General features: G+C 42.7%; 1 protein-coding gene across 1 annotated transcript; it reads right to left on the bottom strand.

Moving 5' to 3' along the window:
- Positions 1-69: 69 nt before the first annotated feature.
- notch3 (notch receptor 3) lies at positions 70-27830 on the bottom strand. Its single transcript, XM_067476550.1, has 33 exons — positions 27420-27830; positions 26385-26457; positions 16134-16276; positions 15692-16027; positions 14902-15024; positions 14580-14813; positions 14331-14486; positions 14062-14247; positions 12885-12998; positions 11756-11869; positions 10225-10458; positions 9966-10076; positions 9681-9873; positions 9417-9562; positions 9089-9322; positions 8818-8970; positions 8486-8714; positions 8177-8378; positions 7923-8079; positions 7641-7825; positions 7426-7558; positions 7072-7329; positions 6853-6965; positions 6220-6746; positions 5809-6135; positions 5574-5722; positions 5256-5481; positions 5045-5135; positions 4740-4908; positions 4324-4628; positions 4072-4219; positions 3891-3988; positions 70-3774 (listed from the first exon to the last, which is right to left on the bottom strand). The coding sequence occupies exons 1-33, from the start codon at positions 27478-27480 to the stop codon at positions 2278-2280; spliced, it is 7425 nt and encodes a 2474-aa protein (XP_067332651.1). The 5' UTR covers positions 27481-27830; the 3' UTR covers positions 70-2277.

The following is a 27830-nucleotide window of genomic DNA, read 5'->3' as shown; positions in this document are numbered from 1 at the left end:
TTGAAATTTATTTTGATAAAAAATATCTATGACTGCTCAAACAACACAGGACCAATAAAATATCAGTCACAGTTTTATCTTCAAATAATGCTAAGTGAAGTATGTTTTATTTTTGTCATTTTTAGTACATAACAATCATTTTAGAAATGTAAGACTTTTCGAGCAAAGATCTACCCAGAAAAAAAAATATTTACAAGCAGGAATTTGTTGAAATGTACAAAACACTTAGTGCGACCTAGTAGGGAAATTGGAAGACCAGTAATATACGTATATATATTTATATATATTTAAAAAAACAAGACAAAAACAGCTTTCCATTTAATGTATTTTGCAATGAACTGTGAACAACAAAAATTTCCCAGGTCTGACAAGTCTAGATTGGACAGAATAAAACAATGAGTGAAAGATAAACTCAGTCTATGACACAGCTAGGGGAGGTGTTAGGGCAGTAGAAGCCAAGAGTGGAGCCTAAGCATTTCAAAATGTCTTCAAAATGTCCCAAGATAACAATTCCTTTTTTGCATGTTTTCTCAATTGACTTTATGCTGAAACATTGACAGCATAATTATTAGAGGATGGCTTCTATTCTATGCCCTCAGGTCATGTTAGGAGCTGGTCAGACATTACACAAGGTGTTAGCTAGGTGGCTGGGAGGGGCATCTCAGAGCTTTGTAAAAAGTGAAATGGTGCAGCACTACATAGTAGTGTTTTAACTTCGGTCTCCTAACAATCATCTTAAGATGCAACTCCACAGCTCCTGGACTGGAAGCTACTGTAGATGCAGGGGAACTGTCCCACTGCATGCCATAAAACACCTCCCTAAGGAGTGACAGAGCATAAGCAGACACAGCCCAGCAGCCACACGTTTACTGACCTTTACTTCACCACAGACAGACACACGGTGAGAGTTTCAAAGAGACTTCCACACCACACCACACATCGTCCATTGAAGGACCAGATGTGGCCTCAAAAAATAATATTACCTGTTTGTCGTCTGGCTCCACTCAGTGTTGGACGCTGATAAAAGGCACAATGTTCAGACTTACAGTAACAAGACAGGCAACGTGTAGGAATGTTTGCAGTGATATAAAAGAATGATATAAAATAGCAGCTGATAAGCATAGCTTAGTACATCCGAAGTGGTATTAAAAACGGTATCCAAGGCTCCCACAAATATACAGAGTATAAAACATTTAGAACAAACAAATATTGTAACAAACTAAAAAGGGCAGTGACAGGCTTATTTTATATAACAATTCTCTGTTTAAAGTGAACAAAGACAAGCTTTAAAACTGAAGGTATCAGGGCTGGCAACCAAACTGAAAATCAGAGTGCTGTAGAGACAGTGAGGTGCTACAGTTGAAATGTGAACATCACACTTAACATGTTACTCATTTAGTGTGAAAATGAGTAGAGTTGCCATGAATTAAATGCCACCCATAAATTCCACATATACATTGCTGTATATTTGACCCATACTTGCCCTATGAAGCTGGTCACTTGAAGTGCTTCAGAGACACTCATCTACATTCTTTTTCATAATACTCATATGGAAAATAAGCAATTACCACAATTCAGTTATTTCAGAACATATCACTACTGCTGAGCAACTCTTAATATAGATTTCTAGGACCAGTTTGTTATCTTTACCAGCTGCTGTCATCCTAAATATATGTCAAGAGGTGACAGCTCCTCTTTCTCTTTGTTAATTGGTCTGAGTAATGAATTATATTCCTTTACCATTGGCCACACTGACTAAATACAAATGTAGGCAGTCTTAATAAAATAAGATTGGAGGGGTGGGGGGGTCTCAGATATGTGAAACACTAAGACAGAAAAAGGATGAAATGAAAACTAATTTGAGCAGTTCAGAGAAATAAAAACAATAAATAGAAATAAATGAAATCCCTTCAACATTTTAATTTTTTGTCTTATCTAATTTTTAAATGTTTGTTAGTTTTCAGGAGAGCATCCCTAAGTCTTTGAAATGAAAGACTTGGTTTTCTTCATATACATTTTTTTTTAATAATAAAACGAGTCCATCTGTGACAGAATTACTTCATTAAATTGTCTGTTGTTTTTTCAGACAACACACATTTCCCTTTTACTTTTCTCTCTGCAAAAATCACTAGCAGACAGTCCTCATGATAAACATAGTCAATCCAAATCCAAAGAAAATCTTGGAAACAGGCTGACAAATAAACACAGACAGGCCCAAAAGCCAGTCCATAATTTGTTTTACCCCAGGTCCCTTTTTAAGCAGAGGCTGCAGGAGCTTCATGCAAACACCTGCATCTTGCCATTGGCCTCTGGGATTTGAGTAAGTTGGGTCTGGGCAGTGCCAGCAACAGCTGGGCTAGGTGTTGAATCTGACCAATCGGAGACGCAGTGAGGAGATGGGCTGGACCATGGCTCAGGAGACTCTGGGGAGGGCGTCAGGTAGGGATGCTCACTCTGCAAATGAAGGTAATGCTTGGGTGTGGCATCTAGTGTAGATGAGTAGCTGTGCTGGGAGGGAGGGGTTGGGTAATCCTCTATTCCTGCAGTGCTGCTGCTAGGCTGGGAGGGCAGACCCTGTGTGGGCTGGGCTGCTGGCGTGGGTGCTTGTGGGGGCTGAGTGGGAGGCTGGGGCTGAGAAGGTTGCTGAGGCATCTGCTGCTGCTGAAAGAAGGATGGTGGAGGCTGTGATGTCTGGGGTGTAGGTGGGGTGGAGGTGCCCATGCGGGCTGTGTTCTGTTGATTAGTGATGGGGTGGATGATGTGCTGCTGCTGCTGCTGCTGCTGCTGCTGCTCAGCAATGGAGGGTAGCTTGACAGGGCTGATAGTGGGTGTGGAGGTAACAGGTGTGGGCTGCAGCATGGGATTACGGTAAAGCTGCTGCTGTTGGTGCATCAACATGTTCTGCTGCTGCGTGACTGTGCTCTGGGGGTGAATGCCTGCTTGGCTACTCTGCACAAGATTCATCACCTGCTGACCACACTGGGAGGAGGGGGGCATCCGGTGTTGCCAGTCAAAGGGCACGCTGACAGGACTAACCATGCCCATGTTGAGCCCTATCTGGCCTGAACTCAGTACATAGCCATGACTTACATCTGAATCCATGGAGACTCGTCCCTGCAAGGACAGTCCTCCAGCTCCCAGGTCACTGAGCTGCGCTAGAGACACAGCAAAGGGGCCACCTCCCTCCAAGATGGTACTATGTACCATTGGGGTGTTTGGAACAGACATGGAGGAATGGAAGAGCCCTGGTGACTGCATAGCAACAGGGGAAGTAGGGTTGGTGATGTAGCCAGCATTGCTGGCTCCCCCGTGGGGTGAGTCCAGTGAGTCAACTGGTGAAAGGGTAACTGAGCTCTCCAGTAAGGCACTCTGCATGTCCAAGGTCAGCTTCTTATTGCGAGCTTTGACTGACTCCTTGAGACTGGTACCATGCTGGCCTCCCAGGCTAGACCCCTTGGCCCCAGGCCGACGATTCTTCTTGCCCTGTGGGGTGTTCTTCAGACTAGGCAGGAAGGCACTGGGAGGGCACATAAGAGGAGATAGAGTGTGTCCCCCAGTAAGATGGTGGCCAGCTCCGCCATGGCCTTGGGGACTTCTTACTGTATTGTACTCATCGAGAAGCTGAACAATGTCATGGTGCATACGCTCCTGAGCAATGTCCCTTGGCAATCTATCCATATGGTCTGTGATCTCTCTGTTTGCAAAGTGAGCTAGAAGCACCTTCACAGCCTCCAAGCTGCCTTCACGGGCTGCAAGAAACAGAGGGGTCTCCTCCTAAAACGAAAAACAGAGCAACAGGTCAAACATAGGCCTTGTAAGATAAAACCAAATCTCCATTCAGACATATTCAAATGTAGTTAAAGCAGTAGGTAAGTAAATAAATGCCACACCTTGAGATCTTGCATGTCTTTGTTTGCTCCATTCTTTAGCAAGGCAACAGTTGCATCCACATTGTTAACAGCAGCTGCCCAGTGTAAGGCAGATTTACCTGAAATTGGGGACAATTTAATTATAAATCTGTGGTCTCAGCAAATAGTTTTGTGGCAGGTCAGAATAATTACACTGACTTACCCAATTCATCAACTGCATTGACATCAGCATGACAAGTAATTAGTTCTTCCACCATGCCCTCTACTGCTAGCCGTGCAGCCAGAATGAGTGCAGTAGACCCATCATACATACGGGAGTCAAGATCTGTAGCTCGGTTTCGAATCAGAATCTATGAGGATAGTAAAGATTGGGGTTAACATTATTTTTACCTGCTTAGATTTATTAATTCTATTTTAATCACACAATAAACAGATTGTTTTGAATTTTGTTTACCTGGAAGACACCCTGTGCATCTGCAGCAACTGCAGCATGGAGTGGGGTTCGTCCTGTGTTGTCCTGAGCATTGGCATCTGCCCCAGCATCCAGTAGCCTCTTAGCAGCATCAGCACGGGCATAGCGAGCAGCCAGGTGGAGCGCTGTTTCACCAGTGCGATCTGTTTGGGCAGCAAGGGATGCACCCTGATAAATGAGATCTGAGATGATGTTGGCTGAACACTCCTCACTCTCCTCTTCTTCTGCTACCTCAGGCTCTAAGCCGCCTCCACAGAATGATGCCAGCATCAGAGGTGTAAAACCATCTGGTGAAAGATGAAAACCAGCATTGGGAAATTTATTGTCTAAGTGGCAAACATAAAAAAATCAAATACAAATCACCAGTATTGTTATCCTTACATGGTCTCACTACTAACCTGGGCCTCTGACATTAACATCCATGCAGTCACTTTCAAACTCTCCTTGAGGCGGGGTGAGGGCCATGGTGGGAGGTACGCGAATGTCTGCGGCTGCAAGGTGATGCTGAGTCCACTGTCTGCTGTCCACTGCATCTTCACTGTCTGAGAGCATAGTCGGCTCTTCAACCTAAAATCCCAGAATAAGAAAAACAATTTTCATTACTTACTTAAATGCATGCTGTCGTACTATTGTAAAAATTTACAATGTATGTGTATGTAAATTGATCAGAACGTTTTTAATGTATTAATTTTGTGTAAATGACCTTGAGCCTTTTTGCTTCTGGACAGTCTGAGTCTATCCACTGGTCACTGTGATCTCCAAGCAGAGATTCCTCCACAGTTTTTGGCATGTGTCTGGTTAGAGATCAATTTGTTAAAAAAAAATACCCCAATGAAGACAACTCAATAAAAAATCTAGAGTGGTTAAAAAGTTAGTGTTACTTCTGTTAACATTTAAATCCAAAAATAACTTACTTCATTCCCAGAGCATCCTGGCCGACGGGTTCCCTGCGGTTTTTGTTGATGCTGGGTTCCTTTTTGAGGAAGAAACCCTCAGGAAACCAAAGGGTGCTGTGCTCTCTCTTTCTTCGAGCAATCAACATGCCAATCATAAGAATGATTAAAAGGAATAAGGATGCTGTCCCCACCAAAGTCAGCTTTATCCACAAAGGTAAAACCTCAACATCTGGCGGTCTCTCAGCTGTAGAGAGAAGAAAAATTAATTATTGCGTATGATATATTTGCCTCTTTAGTCTTACTATTTTTTTTGTGTTCTTAAGTATCTCTACCCACCACGGGCTTCTTTGATGGGGTACGGGAATCGGAGCATTTCTACAGCTGATAAGGCTCCCAGGTACTCTGCAGCAATATCAGCTGTAGGGAAACAGTCCTCAGAGCCTTGAGAGCAAAGACGGTTGTCTATTTCCAGATATACTACGGAGCTACAGAAATAGAAGAGTAATAGGTGTTTAATGTTTTGTACAATCTGCACACAGAACATCAGAACCTTGTGTTTAGTATGACTGACCCTATGACTTCCTGTTGAGGCTGCAGCTCCCGCTTGAGACGTGCCTCTTTGCCAGTGTAGGGACGTATCATGGCTTCTCCATTTTGGTCCAGTCTGAAGCGCAGTGTAGTGTGTAGGATGACACTTAATTTTTGCAGAAAAGCTGTGCTGGTGCGGAGAAGCTCTTCAGGAGGCAGTAGGACTACCAAAACCAAGACACCATCCGCAAGATGTTCTGGAACCTTATCTGCACAATCCAAGCCATCCCAGCCACACTCCTCTGTATTGCAGCCCTGGTCACACTGTCCGTCAGCATAGTGATCGATACAGTAGGTCTCATATATTGGACTGGAGACAACACAAATAGAATGTTCAGCTCAAATATTTTGCAGAAGAAATAGGTGTAAGCCTGTCCAATAAAAGGAAACTCACTTGCAAACCTTCTCCTTGTTTTTGCAATCAAAGTTGTCATAGAGACAGTCAGCGTGGTTGCAGGACTCATCACATTGACTGTTGTTAAATAAACGCCAGCAGTGAGGGTCTGCACAATGAGCCCAGGGGTTTGCTGCTAAAGAACAGTCACGACCGTCCCAGTGACAAAGGAACATGTTGCATTCTTTGTCACAAACACCATCATTTGCTTTGCCATGACAATCTGCTAGAGGGCACGAGGGTGTTGGGGGTTCAAAGGACCTGCCCTGCTCACACCTTTTACCCCTCCAGCCACTGGGACACTGACAGTGAAAAAATGGGAAGCTGGTCTCTTCAGTGCACAACCCTCCATTTCGGCAGGGCTGTGAAGAGCAACCTTCATTACTACGGTGCTGACACTGGGGCCCGCCAAAACCTGGAAGGCAGGTACAACGTGCCCCCCTTGTGGTAAGTGCACAGCTACCTCCATTGTAGCATGACAGCTCCCGACAAGACATGCTTCTTTCACAGTTGGCTCCAGTATAACCCTAAAGATAGATATAATTTACCTCTTAATATGCAAATAAGAAAAGGTATAACACACAAACTACAAAACCAAAACCCTCTCAACTCTTAACGTGAAAGTATACTTACAAGCTGACATGTGCAGGTATAACCCAGGGCAGAGCCGCTAGATACAGAACATGCCCCTCCATTCTGACAAGGCTGAGACTCACATACACTGAACCTGTTCTGGCATCTCCGACCTAAATAGAGCATATTGATGGTAAGGGTCTACAACTGTAAGAGAGTATTTTAGACAAAGCAAATGCACAATGAGAGGCCAAGGGGAGCTGCTAGGAGTTGTCTAACCTGTGAAGCCAGGCTTGCAGATACACTGGTAGTCATTAGGCAACTGGATGCAGTCAAGACTGTTGGAGGGATTGCAGGGAATTGAGAGGCATTCATTTATGTCTCCCTCACATCTTTCTCCTGTAAACCCAGGGGGACAATTGCAGCGGTATCCACCAACTTTGTCAACACAGGTGCCATTGTTCAGGCACTTAGGAGGTGAAGTGCGTTGTCTTAGAGGTGGAGCACAGTCATCTTCGTTGATCTCACAGAGAACACCTTTGAGAAGAGGATTATGTAGTTATGTTTTGGTCATATGCAGTGAAGTATTTTTAGTGATGAACATTGGTTTCTATTGAATATATTTTTGCATACCCAGTGTCCCAGGGGGGCAGGAACAGATGTAATGTCCCACTAGATCAATGCAACTTCCTCCATTCTGGCAAGGATGAGACTGGCACTCATTGATCTCTATCTCACAGTTTTGTCCAGTATAGCCTGGCATACACTGTAATGACATGCAAATATTTATACATTTACATAATCCCCGCAGTTCTAAATTTGTGACATTGACAAAACAATGGACTCACATCACATTGGTACCCTCCAACATATCCCCTGCAGGTGGCACCATTGCGACAGGGTTTGTCTTCACAGTGGTCCACTTGGCTTTCGCAATAACTCCCAGTGTAGTCATCAGGACATTTACAATAGTGGGTATTCCCAGTGTTGACACAGTGACCACCGTGGTGGCATAGCTCATCTATCTGGAGCCCTGATAAGAAAGATTTGTGAAAAATGTAAATTTAATTGCTATGTCTCAACACAAACAGAGTCCAAGAGACCAAATGTCATAATGTATTTTGCAATACCTCTCTGGCGAGCAGCTGTCTCACAGGAGACCCGAGAGACATCACAGTAACGTCCAGACCAGCCATTAGGACAATCACACATGAATGAAGCATCCTTTTGGCGGCATCTTCCTCCATTTTGGCAGGGAGAAGAGCGTCTGCACCAGTCAACTGGTGTCTGGGGGGCAAGAGGCAGATGGAAATATCATTATTTTTTATTAATATAAAAACATAAAGGTATGAAAACGTAAGTATATGTGTTACTCTGAGTGTACCTGGCAACGATTGCCGGTATAACCTTTGGGACAGGAGCAACGGAAGGACTCCAGGGCATCTTGACAGACTCCTCCATTGAGGCAGGGTTGGGAATCACACTCATTGACCTCGTATTGGCAGTGGGAGCCAGTGAAGCCTGAGCGGCAGGTACAGGAATAGCCGTTGATTTTATCTGAGCACGTCCCTCCATTGAAGCAAGAGCTGTGGACACAAGAAAAATATGACAATAAAAAGTAAGTATGTGTACTATTAAATCCATATTTTTACATGTTTATCTAAGCAGGCAGGTAAAGTGTATCTCCACACACCTTTCAGTACAGTCGGGAATGTTGGTTTCACAGTGGATGCCAGTAAAGCCGGGCATACAGGTGCAGGTGTAGGAGTTAACATAGTCTGTGCAAGTTCCTCCATTTTTGCAGGGTGAATTCTGGCATTCATTGATCTCTAAAGCACAATGGGGCCCAGTAAAGCCTGGCAGGCAGCTACAGTGAAAAGAGTTGACGGCGTCTGTGCATGAACCTCCACTAAGGCATGGGTCTGATGCAACACAAAAAGGATGTCTTTAGTCAAATACAGACTTGAAGTTGTTTTTGACAGCAACTCACAAATACAGTAAAGTTAAATTTGCATAGCCACTTACTAGGAGTACAGTCATTAATGTCTGTTTCACAGGTCAGTCCAGTGTACCCAGCTCTACAGGAGCACACAAAGCCTCCAAGTGTGTTAGTGCAAGTGCCATGGTTCTTGCAGGGGTTTGAGATGCATTCATTCACATCCATGTTACACAACTGACCTAAAGAATACAATAATAAAAAACAAGACATAACTCAGCATTATAAGTGGGCATGAGATTCTGAAAAAAAAACAGACAGACTGTCTCACAATAGTTGAACAGGCACTGAGATGCTAACCTTGCCACCCTGCCTGGCAGTTACACTGGTAGCCCGAGTAGTCTGGTGTGTGGATGCAGATGGCATGATTGGCACAGGGGTTAGGGGAACAAGGGGTGAGGACCTCAGCACAAGTGGGTCCACTGTAGGGAAGCTCACAAAGACAAGTGAAACTTGCCACACCATCGACACAAGTGCCCTTGTTCATACAGGGACTGGAAGCACATTCATTGATGTTCACCTGACAGAGGTTACCTGTTGGACATGGCAGAGGAGTTCAAATTTGCAACGGAGACAGAGGCTGAATATATTTGGAAATTTTTATCACACCTATAGGCCATCTTCTTACCTCTGAAACCTTGACGACACTTGCAGATAAAACCATTTAGCTGGTCGATGCATGTGCCAGCATTCTGGCAGGGACTGGGCAAACAGTCGTTCCTGTCCAAGTCACAGTTCTTTCCTACCCATCCAGGCACACAGTCACACCGGTAACTGGAAATACAGGAGTAATCAATAACTGAGCAGATAGCATATTATAAAAGTAACACACCCATAAATTAATATTCAAGTTGGAAATAGTAACTGTGACAAAGGTTTTAACAGTTCATACCCATTTATGTCCTCTCTGCATGAACCATGGACGCATGGACTGCTGCCACATTCGTCCACCTGGGAGTAACAGTAAGGCGGCTTAAAGCCCTCAGGACACTGGCAGTGAAATCCATTTTCTTCATCCACACATGTCCCACCATTTCTACAGGGGCTAGATGCACACTCATCTATCTCCAAATTACACTTGGCACCTGGAGGGAGGGATAATTAAAGTTGGGTCAACATTCCTTTGAGTATGTATTTTTAAATTCAAATGTCTGCTTTTATTTTCAGAGAAGCTTACCAGTGAAGCCTGGTTTGCAAACACAGTCGTAGCGGTTGATGCCATCTTTGCAGATGCCAAAGTCACACGGGTTACTGGCACAATCATCATAGTTTATTTCACAGTTTGTGCCTGTGTTGACAAAGAAGAGATTACTTTAGACATATATAGAAATATTTTTAAATTTACAACAGTAAACAGTACAGTACATACATCAGTATTCCTACAGCTTCATTAAAACTTATGGTACGCATTGAGTAGCTTTATGTTCTTCTCTTACCTGAGGTCCCATGTTGGCACTGGCAAATGTACTTGTTTACCAGATCCACACACTTTCCTCCATTTTGACAAGGGTTGCTGTGGCACTCATTAAGCTGGTTCTCACAGCGATAGCCTGTATAGCCAGCATCACAGTTACAGGTGTAGCTGGCAATGCCATCTATACATGTACCATGGTGACATGGGTCAGGTTTACAGTTGTTGATATTACTCTCACAGAGAGTTCCTTCATAACCTAAGGGAAAAAAAAACATAAATGCAGATTGATGTTAAGTAGGGATATTATATATATATAAAAATTCAATATATCGCCGTACAAAAAAAAAATCACAAAATACATTGTTTTTCCTAATAATATATAGTGATCGTGTCAACATCAGTTACTTTTTCAATTTTATCATGACTGCTGAAGAACAATAGCCCGGTCCAGAATCAACTATAAACTTTTTTCCTTGCCAATACCATACTTTGTACTGCAGAGGGCGTATTTGCCTTTATTATACAAAACAGTTGTCGGCGATCCTTCTAAGATCATTCTGCTTTCACCAGTGGGGGGGGTACTTGTGTACTTGGCAGTGGGAAATAACACCTTCAGGCTAGCAATCAAAAAGAGTAAATGCATTGAAGATATTGGTATGGCCGCATTTGTAACGGAAATAAAACCAAAACTAACGCTATCAGTAGGTAGAGCAAGACAAAACCTACCCAACATCTAACACGGGTTAAGGGAGAGTGGTGAGAGGACCAAAGTCAGAGCACTATATCACAATAAGGGGAAGAGGGATAATTTTTATTTTAAACATTTTTCTCAGTTCCTCTTTTCCCAATTAGTTTGTCGTTTTGTTGAATGTCCTTATTACCTCCTACAGTTTTTGTTCTGATTATCATACCAACAGCGCAGGGTTTTAGGCAAGTGTTTGCGTGTTATGTGTGTAGTGCAGTTCTGGGTTGAGGCCTCCCAGTCATGCTTTTGTTCTCAGTGGTGAAGGGAACAATACACTGCGCCACGTCAAACAGGGGCACTTCACTCAACAGAAGGGGCCCACAAACACAGGGAATACCAAGCAGCTGGCCACTGAAACAATAAGGCCGTAGGCATGGGTCCAAACAAACATGTAAAATATCAATGTATACACATAGCCAGCTCATATTTGCAGCTTTTGTGCCAAAGTTTATCACACCTCACTGTATCTGGGCTTATTTTCACACATGGACTTTAAGTAAAGGCATGAAAGTTAAGATGCAGAATAAGGTGGTGTGTGCGGGTTTAAAAGATGAACAGATGTCGAGGTGATGACCAAGGATCCTTTCTTGGCAACTGCTGGTCCTCAGTGACCCCATGATCCTCAGAGCCAGTGAGGGAAAGAGGGGGATTAGGGGCCTCAAGTCAGTCTGCTTGGTTAGCAGACATCCAGTGAAATAGCTGACCCCACAAAATACTTAACAAAGACAAAGCTATACAAGTGGTTAAGATGCATCTGCTCTTCTGTCTGAGAAGACAGAAGAGCAGATTTAGGTAGAGAAGTCCTTACCTTCAGCACAGCGGCACTCAAACCCATTGGGACGATCATAGCATTTTGCTCCATTTTGACAGGGCGTGCTGGCACACTCATCTATGTCGATCTGACACATGGTGCCAGTAAACCCTGGGACATGCAAACACAAAGGTGAAGGGTCAGAAAAAACATCCAGTGGAAATGTCCATGTTAAAGTCAGGGGGGGCAGCTTTGTGTATTCTTAAAGGGGCAGGGGTCTTTGGCTAGGTTAGTTACATCTGGCTAAGGTTGGGCTTGAGAATGTCTCGACTGGTTAAGGGCATGTCATGGGTGCACTTAATCACAGTGCTGGGATGACCAGTGAAAAATGCAATAGAAAACGTAATCTTGATAATATTTTTGAACTTACGTCCTCCACAATCAAATGATTTGCTATTGCTATCAGGTGGGATGGAATATCTGGGCAACAAAATGGAACTCAAGATTATAGTACATTTTTTAATGTGTGGATATTAACTTATTACTATTATTACTACTACTACTAATAATAACTACTTTAAGAAAGTGAGCAGGCTTGAAAATCAGTGGGCACAGGGCCCAGACAGGGGTGAATTGGTGCATTGCTAGCACACTGCTCAGTTGATTAACAGTGTCAGAGTTGTCTCTGTGTTGATGCTTGGGGTGGTAAATGGGAGGGGTTAGAGGAGACGGTGGGATTGTTTTCTCTTTTGGGAGCCCACTACCCACCCCTTCCTGCATCAGTTCTAGTGGCTCAATAGCTAGATGGGGGGTTGAGGGGGGACGTCTGTCCCAGATGTAAATTGGGGACCTGGAAAAGAATCTCATTAGCAGGACTGCTGTTCCCCCAACCAACAGGACAGGATGAGGGAGACTGCTGTCCCGTCCACATTCCACAGTTGAGGAGAGTGAGGGTCACAATAGGGTCTTTGTTCAGGCATGAGGATAGGCAGCCTTTTTTGGCCTGCCTTTTTATAAAAGTGGTGGCTCCAAACACCAGCAGGCTGAAGTAGCAAGGGTGACCCTCTCTCTTCTCATTCTGTGGACATTTAAACTTCGGCTTTATGTTCTTATTGCTACTGCGGTCACTTAGTTAAAAAGAAAGGAAAGAAACAGTAGATTTAAAAGTCAGTGGGAAAAGTCTTACCTGGCTGGCAGGTGCATGTAAAGCCATTGACCATGTCCCGACATATGCCATCATTCACACAAGGGTTGCTTTCACAATCATCTATGTCAACCTCACAGTAAGTACCCATGTATCCTGGAAGACACAAGTTCAAATTGAATTCATGTATGTGTTTGTAGTTGAAACGGAACCAGTGTTCACTGGTTACATACAAATATATAATTTCAAGCCAATACAATGTGCATGCAATTTTTTGTGATGGGAAAATGAACTGTGGGAAACTTTTGTTATGGAACAGCCTCAGAGTTTGACTGAAATCTCTGCTGAACCATGGGGTATAATAAAATATCCACAGAGAATCCCCAGTGCTCCCACTCTACTGACATGTAGAGGTATGCTTCACTGTCCATTGAGAATACATCTCCCTGGGTCAGTGTCCCAATAGTTGCATGTTATACATTCAACATTAGTAATCTATGGAGGGCTTCTTCACTGAGGTGGAACAGTGTGGATCAGAGTTCTGCCCCTGGGGAGAGTCTAGCATGGAATCAGAAATAATCAGCCTGCACCACATGAGCTTTGCCAGACTGGCTGATGATGAGGAGGGTGAAGAGGAAGGGCCAGTCTCTGGAAATGAAGGAGGAGGGGGACAGAGGGGGAGAGGCTCTGGGAAAAGGCTTCTTTCCCTCTCTGTGAGTATGAGGGGTGCAAAGTGGAGCACAGAGGGGCCCTATTGTTCTGCTCCATTCCCACCACTCTACCACTCATTAGTATTCACAGCACACTCCTCCCCCTAACTGCTCGCCCTCTCTCACATCCAGTCCTATAGACCAAACTCCCAGCTCTAATTTGTATAGTTCCCAAAACCCCAGGATGCATGTAGGACTGTGTGTGAGAGTTTCACTGTGTTTTTGTCAATGAGTGTCCAGACCATCACTTAGTCCAAACTAATACCCTGTCTGTCTGTACAGTGCCCTGGGAGTAGGGAAGTGCCTTCATACCCTGAATGTTAATGACAATGCATTACATAACCGTCTACACTTTCACTGAGGAGGAGAAGGTCAAGTTTAAACAATTAGTCGTTCCATTCTGCCATTGGTTTTGGACCGTCTCATGTCAATGATAGCAGGATATTGGTTGTTTTGTATACTGTAGTTTTATTAGTAGAGTTGAAATATAACTAAATAGGCCTCTATACCTGGCATGCAGATACAGGTGAACTCTCCAATGCGGTCGAGGCAAGTTGCGTCATTCTGGCAAGGCATAGACAGGCATTCATTGATATCAATTTCGCAACGTGGGCCAGCATATCCCCGACCACACTGACATTGGAAAGAACCCTCTGTGTTCACACATTTCCCAAAATGCTCACATGGGTTGGCACCTGTGGGTTAAAAATATTGCTGGTGATCAATTTATGATACATAGTGCACGAGAAGATAAAGTGTTAAAAAATAGCACACTTACCAATCGAACACTCATCCATGTCCTGGTTGCAGGCACCTCCTACAAAGCCAGCAGGACAGGTGCAAATGGCACGACCATTAAGGGGGTTGGTGTCACATACTGCCCCCTCATTGCATGGGTTACTCACACATGCATCATCAAGGTGGCACAGCAAACCTGTAGTAAAAGCACAGGCACACACGCCAGTTATAATCTATTTAGCACTCACGATCCAAAGTGGACCAGGAGCCATTTGACAAACACACTTACCTGTTTTACCAACTGGGCACTCGCAGAAAAAGGACGCTACACGGTCATGGCAGGTGGCCCCATTAAAGCAAACGGCTATGGCGCAATCATCTATGTTCTCACTGCAGTCGTCTCCAGTCCAGCCATTAACACAGACACAGGTATGACCACCGATGGTGTTAAAGCAAGTACCTCCATTATGGCAGGCGTTTGGTTGCATAAGACATTCGTTGACGTCCTCAGCACAGTATTGTCCTAACGTAGTAAGGTGAATTATTGGCTCAAACATATTTATCATATTATATATATTTACAATTATAAAAAATGATAAATAGACCTGTACCTGTCCATTCTGGTGGACACTGGCAATTGTACGTGTTGACTCCATCCACACATATTCCTCCATTCATGCACTTGTGTCCTGGACAGTCATCCACATTATTCTCACAGTTGTGTCCATCAAACCCTAAGATGTAGAGAGAAATTAGTTATGACAGACACAGTTACACACAAACTAGAAGTTTATTAAACATCCAATGGAGCCTGTTCCAGAAACTAAATATTTCTACTGTCAACTGTGAGTCATATAGCATACTACAGGAAGTGTGGTGCAAGAAGAGCTGTGAAAAACTTCAGACGGTGTTTGAGTGTACAGACGACTGTTTACATCTACACATTATGGTTCCCACACCATGCCAGCAACAGCCTCGACCTCTGCCTGCTTCAGAGGTCTGCACTCCCCACAGTGTTTGCTTGTTTTATAATCTCTCACAGTTTCAATGACTTCCTCTCTGGCAAGAGACATTTCCTGCCAGCTCCCAAGTGGGAATCCAGAAGGCCTGTAAAGTAAATTCTTTTTTGTGTACAGAGCAGACTGAAGTAGAGTGCAGGCGTGCTGCCTCTACAACTCTCCCACCATCCCATCTCCCATCAGCAGCTATTAATAGCAGACAGGAAGTGGACCTAACACAGAAGAGTAATCCCACTAACAGCACTAAAAGCTACGTCATCAGGCTGGGAGAATATATATGCCCTTAGCACTGTTCTGAGGGCCTGGAAAAACAGTAGGGTCCCAACATAAACTGTATTTTTGGTTGTGTGTGTTCTGTTATGCTTATTGGGAGCCATTTTACCTGGTAGACAAGCACATTCATAGGAATGTTCACTGGTCTGTCGACAGGTGCCCCCATTTAGACACTGCGATGGCGCACAGGGCAGGGTGGACACCTCACATGTGCGCCCACTGTATCCAGGTTGGCACTGGCAACTGAAGGATCCAGGGGTGTTATTACAGTTGCCACCATTGAGGCACACGCCAGGCTTATGGCACTCATCAATGTCATTGCGGCAGTTCTTTCCTTGAAAGCCAGGTGGACATGAACAGTTATAGTGGTTATTCCAGTTGGCACAACGAGCCCCATTGGCACAGGGACTTGTGGCACAGGCATCAATAAGGGAGCAGTCTTGGCCTGGAGATTAAATAGTGAATTGTGTTAATTTTAATTAGGAACTTTCATTCTCTCTTTTAGATTTGGCTTTTTAATTAAAACAAATTCTGATATTTATGTACTGTACCTCTGAACCCTCTCTGGCATACGCAGGAATATTGTGGAACACCATTAACCACCTGGCTCCTGCAAACCGCTCCGTTTAGACATGGCGATCGATGACAGGGATCCAGTTGCTGACAGAGAAGACCAATGAATCCAGGACGACATCTGGATGGACAAACACAGACATACACATATTAGAATATAATTTGCCTGCAGGTCAAAACAGGTCACAAACTAGCAGCATATTCTGGGTTTGTCAATCAAGGCCAAGTGACCCCTTGCCATGGCCTGTTGCATGAGTAATACTTCTGGAACATAGAATGAATTGTATTAAAACAGCTTACCCAAGACACACTAGTCATGCAATATGATGTTCATGGAATGAGACACATATACAGTGCACTCACAAACTAGCTTTAGAGAGTGGAAAGGTGGGGGAACTGGGGACTTTCCTCCACTTATAGGCTGTTACAAGACAACTTAAAAGGTCTTACTTCCAGCTGGAAAGCTTCTTTTTGTCTACATTAGTGAACATTCTTGCACTGCTACAGATTTTCCACACCTCAACCCTTGTTTCTCTTGTCGTATATTTAAAAATGAACACACCCAAAACCAAGCTCTGGAAACTTACAACTAATAAATAATAATCACATGACAAAAACGAGGCCTTAATGAGTACAGTATGTCTAAATAAGAGAAGCAGCTGTGAAATCTGAAGGAAATAACACATTTGTATTCTTCAGAAAAGTCTTAATGTTGTCCGTCTTCCCAAATTTGACAAATAAAGATATGCACATAGTTTAATATATAAATACAATTTAAGCTATACATGCAAACAAAAATAACACTATATTTGAATATTCATCTATTTTATTCCTGTACTGTACCTACATTAATTGTGCACTGGTGCTGCAACAAAATGTGTAACAAATATAGTGCCCGAACACATCCTGTTTAGACATAGGTGGAGGACTAAAGCTACTGCTGTCTCTGATACTGATTTTGGTGGATGGGCTATATACAAACCGTCAGGGCCTGAGCAAAACCTAGTAGTCTAATTATGGTACAGATAAGGATAAGAGGTTCCACTACTTCCAATAAATATCTTCAGGGGTCCTATGGAAGGCTAGACAAGCCTTGTATTCTCTGAAGCTAGGGATATACTCCCTGTGACTACACATTCACTTCTTATCAACCCAGCATACCCTGCATTGGAGCACTGGCTGTGCACTAGTGATGAGAAAAACACATCTCTTGATATGTATCGACCATCTCATTACATCAGTTGTCCCCCTACTGAACTTAATTAATTAAATTATAGCCCCCCCCAACCAATTGTGGCAGTGTTGAGTAAATCGCTGCTTGATGCCAAATTGTCTTAATCGTATAGTGGACAACTTTATAAATCCTGCATATGTGCACACAGTACGCAAAGATGTGTGTGAACAATGGTGCCAACGATGCTGGTTTTATCTACACATATGTGTTGGTGAAAAAGCACATACATGCTTGCACAAAGAAGGTCAGTATGAACTGGTAACCCTACATCAATAGTGGAGCCCCTTGTTGAGGACAAACCTCCTCATGAAATAGACTTTAATGCTGATGACAGCGGAGTGAAGGCTGGATTTTGGCCTGCCCTTGGGCTCTATCTTTGTTTGAAGAGGAACCCCTAAACAGGATCATCAACAGGTTTTCATCTGCTTTCTTTTACAAGAATATCACTACTACATTGGCATTAACTCATCTTTTATGTGCCTTACCACTCTAAACAAAACAAAAGCATAAAATATTTGGCTCTCATTCCTGGCTAGGAGACAGCTGCTCTAGGTTAGGCTAAAAAGTTTGAGCTGATCCAGATCTGGATTTGTAACAAAGTAGACTGCCTTTCCTCTGATTATTCTGTTCTGGTTCAGAAAGTTGGATACTATTTAGTTTTCTTTGGCTTTTTTCCACATTTACCAAGATAGAAGAGAAATTGAAGAACCAAGGGCCAAACATAAAGGAGCCAGACACACAAGCATATCTAGAAAAAAAATGCACATAAATACAAAAACTGGACACATTTCCTTTTTGTGCAAAGTCTGTTGCTATATAAAAAATAGTGAAGGATAAAACCATAACAACTAAAAAATGACATAGGGAATAAGGATTTTCCTGTGACAATAGTTACAGTACAAGGTCAGCAGTAAGGGACTGCGACTTAGGCTGGTGCTGCTTCACTTTAAGTTCCAAAGTGCCAATGTTAAACCACTTTAAGCAGTTGCACAGTTAGTAGAGCTAATGTTCCATCCTATAATGTCCCCCTACACCCGAATGCCAGATTGGCTTTCCCCCCTCAGGTCAGATGTCAGAGTTCCCCCATATAATTGTGATGATAATGTCACTCAGGCTGCAGGGAGTGGGGTGTGGCTGCTCTGCAGGAGAGAATGTCTTCAGATGGTGGAATTGGTGGAGAGAGCAATAAAGAGGAAGAGATAGTGGCCTTGTCCAGTAGGGATGTCATGTCATATTTTTTGTAATCCCTCGCTCCTCACTCTAAGAAAACATTGCACTCACTCTTAATGCATGACTTCTGTTGCCCTAGAAACCTGATAGATAAACAAGCAAGCCTGACACCAACTAATCACCCTTCCCCCTCACTACCTACCTCTGGTCCCAACAGCATATTGTCATGGCTTGGCTAGATTTATTTAGGGGCAAATTACTTATGTCTGGAATTGAGGTTATCAATAGAAATTAAAAACAAATGTGGCACAAAGACACTGAGGAAGTGATATTTCACTTCGGAGTCTAATTCTTCTGGTGCTTTTCTATACTGCTGGAATTTAACAGCTGGTGCTAAAGAGTTTCAGTCTCAACAGGCTGTTGTTTCCTGAAGACCACTGTGGGTTACTGTGGACAGAAAATAAGTCAGTACTACCATTTTAGAAAGTAATATGTGACCAGTGTGTTGATGTTGTACGGCGAAAAGGAAAATACTACATATTTGGAATGAAGGTGTGTCCAACTGTGAGAATTAAGTGCATTGATGTTTGTGTAGGATATCGTTCAATTATAAAGTGTGTGTGGGCATGTGGGTGTGTGAATGGTGATAGTAGTAGTGCCTGATTAATTGTTTGTCCTCTACACTTACAAATGCACAGTAAGCTGAGCAGCCAAAACACACATTCTTTTGTCCAGACCTGACTCATTGCCAACCTGCTACTCCCAAAACACACAAATCACAGTGCTATCAGTGGCCAGACTGTGAGAGACATGGAACTTTGTCTTTCTGCACCTGAGTCTCCTTATCAGTTTCTTTACAACCTTGTGGATTCCACTGCCTATGGGAACAGCCAGGCAGGAACTGTGCCTTTGCCTGAGCCCAGCTTTATTTTTGGCGAATGTAGAGGGCAGGTGCAAGCTGCTGTTGTGCAATAGTCCCATGGGTATTTATTGAATGTTGACTTCTGACCTTTGAGGAAGGGATTCCAACACATGAGGAGAACGTCCTTCAGTGAGTTTGTGGGGGAGGGGGAGGGGGGGGAGGGGGTCTGGCCAGAGTGGGCAATCTTTTTGTGTCAACACATATGAGGGCTTATGGCAGCTGCAGCTCCAGCACCATGCATCTATCACATCTGTCAGTGAACCTCTGGGTATCTGGCATTTGCATCCACTGCCAGACTTTAAGCCTAAACAAATGTGCTGTTTTGCTCATGGGACTAGCCCCCCTCTACTCCACACAAACACAGGCCATTTCACACCACTCAAGAGATGTGGTCATCCTTTACAAACACATGCATTTACAGTTCTTCTAAACACACTTTCAAGACTGTTACGCAAAGGCAGCACTGCAACAAAGCAAACACATGCAGCAATCACTACACACCCAAACACACAAAAATGAACTTACAACCAGTCTCTGGGGTTGGATAATATTGTGAACCCATAAAACAGGAGATCCACTGAGAAGATTATAAGAGAAGAAGGAAAGAGATGACGATTTTGTAGGAAAATGAATAGTAAAGAGTTTAAAGTGTAAATAACATTATTATTAAAACATAATTCAAGCACTGTGTTGTGATTTCCTACTTGTACTGCATCAAGTATAAGGAATTCTGACTAAAACGTTGTGATTTATGTGTATGACCGATACATGGGTAACACAATACCATTTTTCCTGCTTTCTGGGTCACTGAAGCAGGGTAACCTGAGCTCATCCTCAGCTAGACAATGGCAGCTACTTTGCCAGAGGTCAAAGGGTGGCTCACCTGTGAACAAAGAGCCTGTAATCTCTGACACGGTTCATTTACACAATCATCCTCCACAAAGCAAGTACAAAGGGGTCTTCCTATCTGAGAGGGCTTCCTAGACAACTGAAGAAGAGGGGCAATAACAGAAAAAGTTACTAACTTACTTACTAATACTTACTAACCTTAGTACATCAATTTTTGTACTTTCAAGTTTTTAAAAATATTAGCATATTTCAAAAAATGTACATTTTGTATCTCAACACACCCCTCTTTCCCCTCATGCCAAAAGCTGGCATGACCCAGTTTCACTCCTTTATTAGAGTCCAAACTAACACCACACTGCCAACAGGAGCCTATCTGCACCCCCCCCCCAGCCTCTTCTTGTCTGCTCTCCTCAGCTTGGCTAAAGCAGATTGGGGGTTGGGGACTGTTTTGTGGCCCAAATAAAAGAGCTAAAGTAGTCAGAACTCCTTTGTATTAAAGTGTTGGGAGGGGGAGCAGTGACCCAAACAGCTAGTCTTTCAGACCTGGGCTTACACGGACCAACAGGCCTGGGCTGTAGCCTGGCAACAGTAACCCATGGTGAGAGAGAGCCAGAGTGAGAAAAAAGGGGGCAAAGAGAGACAGGGTTTTGTAAGGACAGTTGGAACACTTCAGAGGACAGATCTCCTACATATGCAGGTAGCACAGAGTGTCATGTAGAACTTATTCAGTCTGGTATGATCATGTAAGAGGGTGTGTGTTTCACAGTTTAATGTTTGTTTCAACAATTGTGCTTGGATACACAATGGAGGTATTGAAATCACCCGAAAGAATTTTTCCAGAACTCCCCCTGAGCATGAATATTAAACATGAAAGGACATTAAACTTTCTCTTAAGGGAAAGCAATAATGAATCTGACTAAAAGATTGGGAGAGCTGTCAGCATTCTTCTCAGCTTGATAGTTCCTCAAAGAATATAAATCTGAAAAGTCAAAAAAAGTAATTTATTATTTGGTTAATGGCATTTTCTTGGCAGTGGAGACTGCACAAATTTGCTACACCAAGAGAATAAAAATATCCTTTTGTTACTTTTGTTATACCGCTATGTAAAGTGCGGACAAAAGCTTGTCATTTTTTATACTCGTATTTTATACACTATCTGAACAAATACGAGTGTCAACAGATTTTTGGAAAGAATAATGCCTGGCATTTTTCAAATAGCAATCCATTTGCCCATAACCACATTGCATGAATCCCAGGGTCGAGGTCTTTTAAAGCATTCTCCACTGAACTCAACCACAAAAACCCCACCCAACCACCTAAACTGAACCAGATTTCTGTAAAACTTTGAAATTTAAAAGACCCCATCTCCATGCAACCTAATGAACAATCAACTAGTGCCTTGTCCAATGTTTCATCTGGAGTTATCCTAACAGAAAGGATAATAATGTGAAATAAACAGACCTTCTATTGGCTCACGTTGATATTAAATTTATGATTAACATTTGCTCTACAATAATGTGGATCAAATTGAACTACAACATCTGATAAACTACAGAATTTAATAATGTTGACGGAACCATTTAAAACCAGCATCATGAGTGCACAGCCCTTAAAGAATGTAACCTGTATATTGGGCACTGGCTGCGTCAAAGGTTCTTCATGATAAGCTGAAGAGAAAGGCAGGCAAATAGTTAGAGAATGTCTATTATCTTAACTGCTGTCACCCAAAAGAAATCCTGGAGATTTTAAAGAAGGACATGAACCTTATGGGGTTATATGTTATGAATAACTTCATTCAAAAAATGAAGAAATGTAGTTTCATTTCCAAGTGGCAATGTCCCCAAACCCCGGCTAAATGTTGAATTAGGAAAAGGTGAACACTGCCAAACTGCTGCCTGGTTAGCATCAAAATGTCTCTGGAAAGTGGACTTAGTGGAAAAGTGAATGCCTTTTGCTGAATCATTTAATGGTGCACCCATCCCTTCTCCTTCTAAAAGGGAGGGAGAGAATAAAGAAATTTTGCTGGTAGATTTCAATTATTCCAGCCAGGCCTGCCTGAAGGTCTCAACAAAGTCACTGTCTCTCAAAAAGGAACATGGTTGAGACTACAGAGCCAGGTTTATCCCAACATAGGCATGTGGGTCAAGCATGCCTTTCAGGATACTGTATGCGTGGTGTGCAAGAGACCACAGAGCTTTTTATTCCTACATTGCTTTTGAGCAATTTTAGTAATGGGGTGAGAACAGGGAATGAAATAAAAATAAAGCAAAAGATGAGAAAGTTCTGGAGCATGGAGACCTGGGTGCATTGACTAAGCTGCTTAAGCTTTTCAGATAAGACATAATGTGCGTAGCTAGAAGGTCAGAAGGCACCACTTCCTGTGATGGGGCATGGGAACCATAGCTCTCAGTTTTCCACCAAGAGCCAGAGAGAATAAGGGACAACAAACCTGAATTCCTCGCTATGATGGTGCAATCTCATGGTCAGAAAATACTCATCTTCACATGGAGGGGAGTACTGTTTATGAGACTTCTCATTGAGTAATCTAAAACCACTAGGTCAGAAGTGCACAGGTTTTCCTGGATCATGATGGGACAGTGGCTCCATCTGCCTTTCAAATGAGCATGAGTGATATGGACTATATGTTGTTTCACAAAATTTCAAAGTAACTAATTGCAAACCAAACATATCATTATAACTACCCCATCTTCAATGGGACTGGTCTGACAGTATTGTTAAAGGCATTCCAGAAGGGGCTACCAGAGAGAATGGATGGGAGCAATGGACAATAACCTTAAAGAACAGCATTCCTTTCTAATCCACCATAAAGATGCCAAAGAAAACACTAGCCCCGAGGTACCCCGAACTAAGCCACCAATATAACCTGTCTCCATATGTCTTGGCATGTGTCTACATCCACTTTTAGTGATTTGTGTTTCCTGAAATGCAATTTTCATTTGTTTTCCATGTGAAAGAAAATTAGATAGGTTCAGCATTTCCCATTTGGAAAGGTTGATTCTTCCCCTGAGAAAACCAAATCCTTTCTTTTTGAAGTAAGGCAAAAGGCTATGTGTCAATAAAATGCATGTAGTGTTCTTACTACGCTCTAAAAAGAACTAAAACAGGCAAATACAAATGTTTTAATAGAGAAACAGCACTCCACACATTCTGGCCAGTCTGCTCCATATCAAAGTCAAAGATTTCCTCTTTAATCATGTTCTATGAGGCTGGGAGTTTAGTAAAGGTCATAACAAAAAACAATTAATTTGCTATCTCCGCTACTGAGGTCAAAGGCACAGCGTTTATATCACATAGAGGACCACTGTCTCCATCCTTAGGCCTCACACAGTAGAGAAACACCATATTTATTTCTATTCATCTCAGAGGATGTCAGAGGAAAAAATTTACATATTTGTCTGATCTGCCACTTTGTTGAGAGACGGCAGCAGAAGAGGAGCCGCCAGAACTGCGACAACAAACAGAGAGAAAAAGAGTGGTCGCCGCTGCACTGTGAGAGAAGCAACATGTGTTAGAGAGGCTGTAAGCTACCAGCGTCATTCCTCCACGAGCTTGTCTCTCACAGCATGGGGTTGGCTGACTGCTCAATGGCAGCACCTGGCCCTATGCTTTCCCTTTGTCAAGATCTGACTTCCCTGGATTACCATCACAACATCCACCAGCTGTCTTCTACGCAACCCCCCACCCCTCCCCTCCCCAGGCTCCTTCTAATACTCCCTACCCCCCGTCCGATCCCTCCAACTGGATCCTCTCAATCTGCCTAATTATCCCTCCCCCGACCCTCACACGGTGGACTAGGCAGCACTTTCTACTCACAGGGCAGAGCTGAGGGGCCAAAGGCACTTCAACAGGACTACTTACCTAGCATGCCACACTCTCTCTGACACTTTCAAGCCTTCACTGTCAAGTTCAATTCTCTGAGCCACAGCAATATAAAAAGAATAGATCATGACATCAAAATGTAGATAAAGCTTCACATTAAAAGATTCAAGAAGGCTTACATTTCAATTTTCTGTTGTGTTGAGCAGTGAAATTTACAATTTACTGGTAAATAAATGATAATAAATAAAGGAACCAGTGAAGCCAAAATAATAGGAGGCCCATTAATGATGCTGCCTGCTTAGATTATCTTATTTCTCACACAAACTTGTGTTTGATGTGGATTCTGAGCTTAGTCTGCATTTCAAAAATAATGCAGTGGTCGTGGTCTTTGTACACTGGGGTACCAAAACTGGCCCACGATGATGTGTAACTTGTAACTTAATTGGATTAATTTAGGAATATTGAAAGTCCCTTTGTATAATTGTTCAGTTGCAATCATAAATAAGGATTTTATAGTTAAAGTGGCCAAAATCTATTGCAAGCTATTACATTGAGCCATTTCCAGGTTGAGTCAGGTTGCAATTTTTAACCCTTCAGAGCAAAAAACATATTTTACACTGATTTTACTGGGCCACTGAAACAAGTGCGCAAATGGGCAAGTATGTTTATTGTAACAGTCTACAGAGGATTACTATTGTAATCCTGTATCAGCAACACTGCTCTGCGACCTTTACCAGGTCACTCAAGCATGAAGGCAGCATCACAGCGAACTTTGAAAAAAACCTTGAGGTTTCTTGCATGTTAAAGCTACAGTGTGGTATAATAATTGTGCTTGCCAATGTGGAACAGGATATATTTGGTATGCGGGACAGAAACAATGGCACCTGCCACACACTCAGTATTACTGTTACGGGAGAAACTATTTGCCATAAGAAAATTAAATTACACAACTGCTATAAAGCAAACAGGCCCAATCTCTGTACAGAACAACATGATTGGTTTTGGGGAACAGCAGCAATTTAGCGGGTTGTTTACTATAGGCTCTCCAAATTCCTTACATATGCCATAAACTCTATTTGTTTCTGTTTTTCCAGCCCACATTGGCTTCACTTTGCTGTTCCCTTTATTCACTCGCTCTCTACACCCTGTTCTAATGGTGCCAGGTTACAGCCAGGTATCTGGTAAAAGAAAGGATCTTTTCTGCTGTTTTAGATCTCCTGTTTCTGTCGACTCCCAGGGGAAGGGGTGGGGTGGCACCACCGCTCACCTCTGTGTAGGACTGGTTTGACCACTCTCATATGGGCACACTCTGCTCCCCTGCCCTGCCCTGCTATGAGACTCTTTTACACTGTGTGATATCACTTATGGTGTCCCCTTCCATTAGAACTGCTTTTAATAGTGCCTCTTTTTCCTGCAACTCACCCAGCATAGTGAGTACATATGCCCAACCTCTGAACACTAATATACAATATGTAAGCTACATGTACACAGAACAAAGGACAAGAGCAACTAGAGCATGAATCAAGGGCCCCAACAGAAAAAAACAACACAAACAAAAAGAAAAAACTCTGATGTCATGACAATATACTTATACATTTGCTTTCTTAATGACATTTGCCCAACTTGGCCCCAGCTAATGATTGAAAAAATGTGGGTTGTAGTTAGGCATACTCTTCCACATGGAGGGGAGTTACACATTAGCTAGAGTCTGAAGGCTACTATTGGCAAAGTAATAGTTTAACATGCAATATCATTATTGTGATGTTTTACCTTTATACGAACAGCAATGCTTGCCCTTGTGAAAAACTTTGGGAAAACTGCAATTCCACTATAAAAAATGTTACTGTTGCAGCAAGTTTTTTCAATCATCAACTTCATCTGAAACACTCTGGCATGTTTCCTAAGGTTAAGGGTTTTAAAACAGTACAAATGACCCCCAGGCAAGACACTGTATAGGCTATTGAAATTGACTATTGTGATAGGTTTCTACACAAGCCCCCTAGTTTGTAAAACAATAGCCTAAAAATCCCCAGAGCAGGCGGGAAATGAAATTTATCCAAAAGTTTTTTTCCCCCTTTTGCTAGTAAAGAGTCAACTATCACACAATTAAAAGCATCATCTTTTAATTTCTGTCTGATAAAGCTCCTCAGCAGGTGCAAGAACTGAGCAAACATGTTGAAGCTTGTAGATGCTCCTGATACATGGTCCACTTACATGCATCGAGAAGTTGAATCTAAGCATGTCCCTCCATTTTCACATGGTCTGTTTTTATCCGCGCAACGGAACCCTGCGAAAATAGCAGAAATCAGTTAGAGAAAGACGCAGCCGATGTGATCAACTTCAGGCTTAAAAAGGAACATGCACCCACATAGACAATAAACAGCAGAGCATAATGTGCCATGTGAATCACAGCAGAGTATTAGAAAAGTTTTGTAAAACAGCATGAAGATACTTAGAGTGATTGAACATCTTTAAATTTGCTACAGCCACTTGTGGCATCTAGACACACCCGCATGTTTGTTGTTTACTTTGTCAAAAGCAGATAAACTTTTTTTTCTTTGATAGAAATACAGGCGTATATATAAAGACTGTATCTGCTGGGAAACAAGCTTGTTTTAGTGAAGTTCATTTATCATTCATTCATTGCTCAACCGCTTCGAGGGTAAATAATCAGTTGTTTAAAAAGTCTTTGTTCAGAAAGAGAGGGGGGGAACCTTGGCTCCATCACCCGCTGCTTTAGATTAAACACATTTCCCACTGCCCCCACGTACAACCAATACAGTTTTGTGAGCCTATTGGGTTAAACATCGTAGCACAAGTCCACCGTGCTGAAGCAAACTTGTAAAGTGCTGCTGATGTTCTAGTGGCTGCGGGCTTTGTTAACTCGATGGAACAGCAGCGATCAGTGCGCCATCAGACTTTTCCCACACTACTGCAGAATGATCAGTCATGAATTGTAAAGCACACGCGTTTCCCATGCAGATTATGAGACTTTTTCACAAAACAATTGTGCATGTGTAGCCTAATATACGTGCATTTAAACGCCTTCAAGATCTGCCCTTAAGTTTTTTCTTAAGAAATCAAACTATACGTTTTTATGTGTAACCCAAACTACGAAATAAAACAATCAATAACATCAGATTTATGTGGTTACGGACATGTGATGGGCTGTCCAGACACGTTCAGTCTCCGTATTAATGTAGGCTATAGCACACTTGTTTGCCAGGAGTGTTAATTGTGCAGACTTACCTTCAGAGAAATGCGTAAACAATAAAAATGAAAAAATAATCCATGGAATATCCCCTTCCATTTCGGTGGAAAAGTTTCCAGAGTGTCAAGTTGAACTTTTAGTAGAAATACATCCTTTATTAAGTAGACAAAAAAAAAATAAAGGCTCCAAAATCGATGGGGAAATGATCATAAACCCAGCCGGAACGCGTAGCGTTAGGTCCCAATTTCGTATTATCCTCCGCCGTCCGACCACGGCTGCTGTGATTCTCGGTTAACCTCCTGAAACTTTTGAGAAACTTTTCCTTTCCGATCTGTCCGAGCGTCTGGTATTCCCCGCCTCTCTCTCTGTGTGTGTGTGTGTCTCCCTCTCTCTCCCTCTCTCTCCTCCACACTAGATGGCTCCTGCGAAGAGCTTCCCAACACTGGGTC

Source organism: Channa argus, chromosome 15, assembly GCF_033026475.1.
Source record: "Channa argus isolate prfri chromosome 15, Channa argus male v1.0, whole genome shotgun sequence".
In the NCBI taxonomy this organism is placed as follows: Eukaryota; Metazoa; Chordata; class Actinopteri; order Anabantiformes; family Channidae; genus Channa; species Channa argus.
This window is presented reverse-complemented; position numbering and strand designations above follow the sequence as displayed.